The following is a 9,769-nucleotide window of genomic DNA, read 5'->3' as shown; positions in this document are numbered from 1 at the left end:
GAGTGTGAAGTGGGTCTGTTCATGCTAATCTTATTCATGCGCTAAATTACATTAAACTAGCGAGCGACACGTATAGCTTAAAAGCGGCATCATAAGCATTTCTTTTGTCCCCCATAATGACGGTTTGTGTATAAAAGCTTCCTGTCTTTGTGTGAGTGCGGGTGTATGCGTGATGTGCGAGACGATCAAAACACAAACTGGCACGTCTTCTTCGGCGCATTATCTCTTCTTCGTCTGTCTCGCTCTTGCTTCCTGTAGAGCGCCCCCTGGAGACCGGAGGCCGTAAAATTCCATAAGTACGCTCCAGAGTAGACGCAAGATAATGTCATCAACATCGACTGCCTTTGGCTTAAAAGCGGCATCATATGCATTACTTTTGTCCCCCATGATGACGGTTTGTGTATAAAGGCTTCCTTTCAGTAATGTCCGTCTTGATCACGTTCTGCGTGATGTGCGAAATATAAAAACAAACTAGCGTGTCTTCTTCGGCGCATTATCTCTTCTTCGCCTGTCTCACTCTTGCTTCCTGCTAGAGCGCTCCCTGGCGGCCGGAGGCCGTAAAAATCCATAAGTACGCCCCGCCGCCGTTTAAGGTTCAAAGTAACCTTCTGAATAAAATGCATTAAAAGTTCACATTCACTACAACTTGTTTTTGTTGAGCAAAATGTCAGAAGAATTGAATTTTAATGCTGATTGATTGGGTTTTAATACAATGCAGATGGTCCAAACAGCGCCACTGCTTTGTGTAATCTCTGAGTGACATGGCAGAGTAAGAGAAAGGGTTTAGAGCACAGGTGTCAAACTCAAGGCCCGGGGGCCAGATACGGCCCGCCACATCATTCTATGTGGCCCGCGAAGACAAATTGTGCATCAAATTCGTGTGTCATTACTAGAATTGCAAATTGTCTTCACTTTTAATATATAATAGTGTTGAGAGTAAAAGTGATCAAGTCATCACGAAAAAAAATCTTATATAAGCCGCACCTGACTATAAGCCGCAGGGTCCAAAATTTTGGAAAAAAGTCGCGGCTTATAGTCCGGAAATTACGGTATTCACTTGAGTTTTGAAACCAAACCACGTTCGATAATAAGTCCTTCGTTTTACATTGTCACTTTCACGATTACAAATGAAAACGCAACCAGTCCAGCTTTTGTGTACAAAACTGTACTCAGCTCGACAGAGCTGCAGAGAATGTTGTTGTTTAGCACTTGAGCAAAGTAAGCAGTCAGAAAACCAAAGCACCATAGAGTATCTTTAAAAAAAAAAACAAAGTACAAAGTTTATTTTTCTGTCTTTACAAAGGCACAAGCCTCTATTATCGGCCAAAACGTTTCTCTTACAAAAACAAAGTGGCTTCTTCAATGACAATGCACAAGGGTCAAAGGATAGAAAACCAAACAAAAGACAGCACAGGAGAGTTTGTCAGGTCCATGCTCTGGCATTGTTCACCTAAGTGCTAATGAAACAAGAGCAACAACCATTTTTTTAAAGGGTACACATTGGGGAAAAAAATGCTTACAATTTTCCAAATGTGTTCTCTTTCCATCTATGAGAGGGTGTCAACAACGCAAAGACGTATTTATCTGTCCAGCAGGATCAGAGCGCCATCTGCGGCTCAGCTAAGAACGACGACCGCGCCATCCGGCGGGAACGATGCCAGCGTTCACGGCTTGTGGAATGCTTTCGGAGCGGGCCGTGCCACATGGCGCACTCGAGTGACAATCTTCTGGAGCTACTGCTGGACCAGACAATCTGAAATTGCAACCATCGAGAATGCGAGCATGCGCACCTCATGGCATTGGAGTCTTTAGGTGGGAATAAAGGCTCCACACAGAAGGCAAATGCGATTGAGTGTGCACGCAATTGTAATTTGTCTTCCAGCGGCTGGGAGGAAATGGAACCTAATCAGCTTCCCCAAAAAATATAGTGTAAAAACCGGTAACGGGCAGTTGGGGTGTACCGGGAAGCCAGCCCAGTGAAAATGGCAACACGCAGACATGAAAGACCGTTAAGCGCACTCGATCCTCCCGAATACAATCACGAAGCCCAAAGGAAAGTGGGCAAGTAAAGCCCTAAAGGAAAAAGTCATGAAAAACAGATGTTCTGCCCGTGATTCATATTGTTATTGTTGTATGATTTAAGAAAATTTTTTTTCAGTGGATATATTTTTAATGAATTAATTTGTTCTCTAAATTTTATTCTGCGTAGTCGGGCCCTAGTCTGGGGGATTTTGTTTCAGCGGCCAGTGGAAAGCAACAACAAAAAAACGTCGCCTGGAGGAGCAACATCCTGTCAGTCAAGCAAGTAGCTGCACTAATAAGCGACCAGATAGGAGCAAGGGGCCTTGTCGTACAAAACGGGGCCACATCATAGCAGTGTGCTGAAAAAGCCCTGCCCAAAGTCTGTGCGTGCGTGTGCCAGGAATTTAGGGCAGTGAGCAGTCGTCTGGCTCGTTGCCGTCGGGGAGGACGCAGCTTGAACTGACGATGACCGCCCGCCGTTGTTCCTCCTCGCACCCACTGCCCTTGGCTTGGGTGCTCTCAATGTGCTGGATGGCCTGTGGACAGAAAGGGAACGGGAGGGGGCGCATTTGAGAATGAAATCTGTATTGTGTTTGTCTTCCTCGCTCATTCCTTTCATCAACATCAGTGATCGATCTCGTCTTCGTTCTCAGAAGATTACGGAAGTTCTTACCTGGACGATGGTGTCCAGGTTCTGGCGGGACGTTGAGACGGTGTTGATGACGGATGTTGGGCCCACAGTTACCACAGTGACATGATGGGACTGTGGGGGGATGGGCGCGGGGACGATGACCGTGGCGTGGTGTGTGGACGCAGGAGGGCCGGCCGCCTGGCGGAGAGGACCATGCAAATTGGGATTCCACGGACGACAAAAACGGCGACACCGACGGAAGCATTCTGGCATGTGATTGCTCAACAATGTGTCATTTTGAGTAAACAATGACCTCGTTCAAACACGAAAAGGGGAACAGAACTGGCGCAGGCCATGGATGGAACACAAAGCGGAGAATCCTTTTGTGCTGAATTACAGCTCCTACATTGCCCGCCTCACACACAAACAGAGAAATCGTTTTTGGAGGATACATCTGTTGCCATGGATCACGAGTGCCTGCTAGATGTTGTGTGTATGTGTGTGTGTGTGTGTGTGTAGGCGCACGTGTACCTGTGGGCTGTGGGCAGGTGTAAGGTCCTTCTCCAGTTGCTTGTGTTGCTGCACACACACAAGGCTATGCTGGCTCAAAGCTTTCAGTTTCTCCGGGTACAACTCTGCATCCAGTGAGCGCAACTGGCACACGCACACAGAACGACATTCAGCAGAGTGAGAGCATGTGTGAGAATGGCAGTAAGAATGAGACAGCCAGCCAGCCAGCGTTTCCCAAGCACCTGCTCTTCCAGCATCATCCTGACGCAGCGTTCCCTCTCCAGCTGCTGCCTCAGTTCAATCATCTCTCGCCGCAGGTCCTCCGTCTTCTCCTCCTCCAGGATGTCCGGTGAGCCGATGCCTTCGTCCTTCTCCTCCACACGCCTCCTCTTTGGGGAGGAGCCACTCAACTCCTACCGAGGTACACGCTCGTCAGACTACAAGCAACTGCTTTTCAAACGGGAGACGGCGAGCCGCAACTTAAATTGGGCAAAAGTCAAATTGAATATCAAACATTGGGGGGAAAAAAAGCAATAATGTGCCAATTTAATCAATTCATCTGTGACATTTGTACTGGGCCAGCAGCACCCCTCGGCTCCGGGTCTCATACTGCAGTGGCCCCCGGCCACCGTTCACGCAGAAGCCTACAAATATTTATGTGGAAGTTTGAAAGGACTCAAAACTTACGGCTTTTTGTCTATTTTTACTTCTTACTGAAATGGAATTGCAAGAATCAAAATCTAATGGAGCCTAAACGTTTGAGAGTTCTGCAAGGCTTGACCTGTATGATTCGCTTGAGTTGGCTGTTCTGCTGCAGTAGTCGCGTCTTCTCCTGCTCCAGCGTGAAAATGTACTCCGCTGTCTGCTGCAAGATGGCAGCCTGAGAAGAGAAACCTGGAAATGAAGCTCCGCAAACAGAAGATTCCCGTCTTCCTTTGAACCGCACCGACACCTTGCTGAGCTTCTCGCTGTCGCTGTGCGGGATGAGCGTCTTCAGAGACTGGAAGCCAGCGTTGATGCTTTGCATGCGCCGCCGCTCGTTGCTGTTGGCGATCTCACGGCGGATTCGCCTCTCCTGGTCGCGCGCTGTCTCTGGGCTCAAAGGAATGTTGGCCAGGCTGAGAGCACAAGGAAAACCAGAAACTCAGAATAAGATAAGATATATCTTTCTTTATCCCACACGGGGCAATTCCAGACCCAGATAGTCCATCCAATATTCAATATGCTGTGGATGACTTCCCCGCTCTAGTGGATGCAACAATTGGCACAAAGATAAGACTTTGCCCAAACACACAAGGAGGATGTGATCGTTGACTGTATGCTGTTATTCAGCTAAACAAACATTGTATTGTATTCCAACACGTCAAGGCATGAATTAAAAAAAAAAAAAGTGTTAGTTAATAGAATTGCACAGACTGAAATGTGTCCAGTATTTAGATTAATCTTAAACGTACTGGACATACAAATGACCAAAGTACCTCCCACATCAGTGAAATCTCCATTTAGACGACTTAGGCGGCTCAGTGGCCTAGTGGTAGAGTGTCCCCCCTGAGACTGGAAGGTTGTGGGTTCAAACCCTGGCCGGGTCATACCAAAGACTATAAAAATGGGACCCATTGCCTCCCTGCTTAGCACTCAGCATTAAGGGTTGGAATTGGGGGGTTAGATCACCAAATGATTCCCGGGCGCGGCACCGCTGCTGCCCACTGCTCCCTTCGGGGATGGGTTAAATGCAGAGACAAATTTCACCGCACCCAGTTGCGTGTGTGACAATCATTGGGACTTTAACTTTAACTTAACTATTGTGAACCTCAAAGACATCCTTTCATATAGCGAGTGCTTTTGATTGGGCCGGTGCACCCAATAAAGAGGCCAAAGTGTACGCAGTATGTTTTGAAACGACGAGGCGGCTGGTCGTGTTACGTGGACGCTTAATATACAAAACAAAAACAATGAACGTCTGGGGGTGGTATTACAGAAAGTAGGTTCAACATACTCTATCCCTGAACTCTGAGTTGACTTACTCTGAGATGAGAAACTGAGTATTCTGTCCCAGAAAAGCTGATCTGAGGTAGTTCAATCAACTCTGAGTATGTTCACCTGGAGTTACGCGCGATCACAACTCCTATAAAAAGCCATTATCAATCGAGCCCCGATACCACAAGTCAACATGACAACTGAGGAAAAACAGATCACCTTATTCTACTTTATTGGTCCTTATGCAGGCCTACGGCGAGTACGAATGTATTTTTTTGCCGCAAATCTAATACGGCTGCAGCTGCAAAGAAGACCAGCTCAGTGGCCCAGTGGTAGAGTGTCCTCCCTGAGACTGGAAGGTTGTTCAAACCCCGGCCGGGTCATACCAAAGACTATAAAAATGGGACCCGTTACCTCCCTACTTGGCACTCAGCATTAAAGGTTGGAATTGGGGTGTTAAATCACCAAATGATTCCCGAGTGTGGCACCGCTGCTGCTCACTGCTCCCCTCTCCCTCAGGGGACGGATCAAAATCACACGGGAATGAGTTAAATGCAGAGGACAAATTTCTCCACACCCAGATGTGTGTGTGATGATCATTGAGACTTTAACTTTAAGAGAGATGTCATGGGAGGAAATTGCTGCTTGATGCACAAGTTTGAATATACTTTTTCATTGATGTAATATCTAACCGTAAGATCGTAGCATAGCCTATAGTTACGAATTTAAGTAGGAATGAAATCTGAATTTCATTTAGGTATAATTCAACACAAGAAAGAAATGACTAGGAAGCAGCTCAAAATGAAACATAAAATCATTAGTCAAAAAAGTAACGCATGTTTTGCTAGGCTGTGATTGCACCTCACTTTGAGTTTAATTGTATTACCGTATTGGCCCGAATATAAGACGATGTTTTTTTTTGCATTGAAATAAGATAAGTGGGGGTCGTCTTACATTCGGGGTCTAGACATTATACCCATTCACTTGTGCGCAGCGGTAGTTAAAGGTTGCTGGTATCGACTGAGTATGTTGCTGTGATCGTGTGCGTCTTTGACACAAAGTGAGTATATACAGTTCATTGTTACTACTGTCCACTGTTGTGCCGTTTGTCTGATCGCGGTTTGCTTCGTGTGCGCGCCGTTTGATTGACAGCTCTGGCGCGCTCCTTTAAGTTTGCCTCGCATCGTACGAGTAGCAGTTACGCAGTGGCACGGCGACTAACAGTCGCCAGCAAATGTATTTTGTTGTCTCGGTGATTTATGTTTGGTGTGTTACCGAGAGTATTTCATTTATGGTTATTTTATTATAGCGGAACCGTTACGCGCAGTTAGTTATGTAATGTGTGCCATCTACTAGTGTTGTGTGAAGTTGAGCGTTGACTTACGTGCTGTATTTCTGTCTGTTGCAGAACCACACACACACACACCACAACCCCTTCACACAATAATCACACAAACAAGAATCACATTCACACACCCAAAGACTCACCCATGTACACTACACACACCTGTTCTCACATCCTTACGACCAAGCGTGTGCCCTTTTGCCAGTTTGCCTGTATGCCCCTATGAGCCACAGTGCCTGTTACTTTTTTGCCAATAATTCAGTAAAGCAATCGAAACTGAACCACGTCTTCCCTCCTGTGTTCTGACCGACACCCGGGGGCGAAAAGAGCATAACTATCCAAGCCAACCCCCTTTACAGTCCTCAGGCTCTCCAACAATAGCTGTAGCAGTTTGCATTATTTGATTGCAATGTTTTTCCTTATTCAGATTTGTTTCAAGACTACAGTTACCGCTAGACTTCACTTTGATGGTTAATGCAGTTCTTGCAATTTTGTTATTTTATCACAGTTTATTTACATTTCAAAAACCAGAAGCCATTCATTTACAAATGTGACTGCACTTTAGTTTAATTATTTAAATGTTCAGATATTAAGATGTGATAGACAGTTTTTGCATGATTTGAATGAGGCAAAATAACATACCTTTTCTCTCGAATATATTGTTATAATCATTTGTTTCAGATGTAATCATTTTCTGTATAAAAATTTAATTTGGTGTTCATAAAATGCTTTTTCAAACTTGAGTCTTGAAAAAGAGGAGGTCGTCTTATAATCAGGGTCGTCTTATATTCGGGCCAATACGGTATTTTAAATGGACTCACACTATTAAACAAGGTGAGTATTAATTTAAACTAAAATATTAATTCTGTGGCTACTTCAAATAATTTAAAGAAAATGTTTTCCAACGTCCTTTCAGTTAATTCTACACTTTGTGGATTAATACTTGACACAAATGCAATTATGTTTTATACCTATTGTAGTCATTTAAAATGTGACGCTGTAGCCTACACCAACACTCATTAAAATACTATTTTAAAACAAACGCTGAGTTCTGCTCATCCAACAGAAAAAAGTAATGCTCTGTATCCCCGATATTATAAAGAAAATGCCATTTGAATAATAAAAAAAAACATAGCGCTATGCATAAAGGTTGGTCTGATATTAGTGCTTGTTCAGGGTATTTGGGAATCGAACTCATGATGCCTGCACCCAAGCCCGGCGAGAGTACCACTACTCCATCAGGCATCCCAGGGCCAGTGAAGGTTATTGAGATACATTATACTGTTCAAAGAAAGCAGTACCGTTGGAAAAGATACTCTTCTTGAAATTATGAAACATATAAATTGGGTCAGAAGATTCTCTCGCGATGTAAAGCATTTCGAATTATTACGGTTTCCATGTAGATCGGATTTTGAATTAACGGCCACTCCATGATTAACTGCTTTCTTTGCGTGGGAGGAGACAGATTGAAACTCTGGGTCTCTTATAGTAAACCTGCTAGCGAGCAGGTTATGGTCACAGAGTAAGGTACCGCAGTAACTGACCCAGAGTTTAAGTTTCCTCTCGTTCTGGAACGAATAACTCAGGGTTTCCCTCGTTTCCGGGGTAAGTTACTCAGTTTTCACAAAACCCGCTTTCTGGCTTTCAGGTGACCCTCACCCCTAGTGATGAGCGCGACGACCGTTTAATTACCCCGTAAAAAAAAAAAAAAAAGGAAGTCGCAAAAACATTTTGTAAACGACAAGACCGTGAATTTAAGTTTACGAAACGAACTACTTTTCCCATGATGCCCCACGCGAGATGGAGTCAGCACGCAACACCGGATCCTTCCGCCTCCCGGAGTCACCCCGCCCCCTTCCTAATAAGAAACACAATTCCTCCTTTTGACGCTTTAATGTGTCAAACTGACGCGCTTGTTGAAAGATGCTTTCGTAAGGACGGATTAAAATGAGAAACGTTGGCCAGGGTAGTCTTCGGAGCTCCTCCGCCCCCAAGAACGTGCTCCGGGCAGACTTTTTCCGCGTCCCCCGCCATTACTACAATGCGACACGCAGTGCAGCGCGGCAGGCAGCATGGCAGGCGGTGAACAACGCAGTGGAGGCGAAGTCACTCCGCTACTTTCCTTAAAAAAAAAAAAAAAACTCTCCTACAGCCAAAAAAAAAAAAAAGGCCATTCCAGAAGTCGCAAAGACGACGTCGCGAACGGGAATAGCAAGACTTCAGACCCCGCTTGTTGGTTACAGCACTAGTATCCATCCACAAGCAGCAGCATGGCCGCGCTTCCCACTACAACTTGGCCAACCATACCACCAGTAGCACCCGCAGTTCAAACCACCACCACTCGGGGCCAGTTTACAACTGACCGAACACGACCACCTTTACGACCCCAGTGAGGGGGCAATTGGAAGATAAACGGAGCGAGCGAGCAGCAGCGTGGTTGGCGTGCTGCTGAGCAACCACGTGGTTGGTGTTTGTTAGCTACTAAATTGACACATTTCTCACTGGAACGGGTCGAGGATCGCCCAAAAACGTGTATAGTCGTCCGCGTGAAAACCCTTATGAATACCGGGCAGTCATTTCCGCGTGAATTAGTTCTCGCAAATGGGTCGTGCGCGCACAATAACAGAAGCGTGTTGCCTCTTACGCGCGAACGCGCGCGCGCGCGCCTGTCTGCGTGTTGTGATCAGAAATAGACAATAACACATGCTGGATACACACCTACACAACCCCCCAATGACTTCTTTCTCCGTTTTCCTGAAGTGTTGCATAGAGGGCACCTTCTGAGCGGGCACCATGAAATATTCCATGCTCGCGACTCTCCAGGTTTGATTCCCCCACCTTCTGCCAGTCCCCTTACTCCCCTCAAAAATAACAACAGAAAATCCCCGACAAAATGCAATATCCGCTGGTAACAATAATAAAAAAACGAATGAGATTCGGCGTTTATGAATCCGATCCAAAGGAGCTGAAAAGATGAATTCGTGCGTTGGGAGATGGACTTGTAATGTTACTCGGCTTCCAGCTGATGGGGTTCCCTCGTTGTGTGTGGCTCTCGACCTCGCTCTTCCTCAGCCCCGCCCCTCTGAGTGAGTGCGTGCGTGCGTGCGTGCGTGCGCAGCTGATCGCTTTCAAGGCGGGAAACAGCTGGTCGGAGTCACGCTGCACTCCCGAAGAGAGAAAGCGAGCAAGGAAGCGAGCAGGCGAGCGAGCAAACCTCCTTCCGAAGAGACGAGGGACTTCATGTAAACAAAAGGACTATTAGAAACACTGCATTGGGCTTACTC

At 45.9% G+C, this 9,769-nt stretch overlaps 1 protein-coding gene across 7 annotated transcripts; it reads right to left on the bottom strand.

Annotated features, from left to right (window-relative positions):
* Positions 1-1,250: 1,250 nt before the first annotated feature.
* On the bottom strand, positions 1,251-9,565 carry tfap4 (transcription factor AP-4 (activating enhancer binding protein 4)). Of its 7 annotated transcripts, none has more exons than XM_088358686.1 (7): positions 9,204-9,565; positions 4,110-4,281; positions 3,945-4,043; positions 3,406-3,576; positions 3,185-3,307; positions 2,696-2,851; positions 1,251-2,558 (listed from the first exon to the last, which is right to left on the bottom strand). In XM_088358686.1, the coding sequence occupies exons 1-7, from the start codon at positions 9,290-9,292 to the stop codon at positions 2,427-2,429; spliced, it is 942 nt and encodes a 313-aa protein (XP_088214812.1). In that variant the 5' UTR covers positions 9,293-9,565; the 3' UTR covers positions 1,251-2,426. The 7 variants fall into 7 exon arrangements, with proteins under 7 accessions (XP_088214812.1, XP_088214813.1, XP_088214809.1 ...); XM_088358687.1 differs by having other exon boundaries at positions 4,116-4,281; XM_088358683.1 differs by lacking the exon at positions 9,204-9,565 and adding an exon at positions 8,395-8,836.
* Positions 9,566-9,769: the final 204 nt, after the last annotated feature.

Source organism: Syngnathus floridae, chromosome 17 (assembly GCF_059516105.1).
Source record: "Syngnathus floridae isolate MCC-2025c chromosome 17, RoL_Sflo_1.0, whole genome shotgun sequence".
In the NCBI taxonomy this organism is placed as follows: domain Eukaryota; kingdom Metazoa; phylum Chordata; class Actinopteri; order Syngnathiformes; family Syngnathidae; genus Syngnathus; species Syngnathus floridae.
The sequence above is the reverse complement of the archived record's forward strand: the minus strand, read 5'-3'. Positions and strand labels throughout refer to the sequence as shown.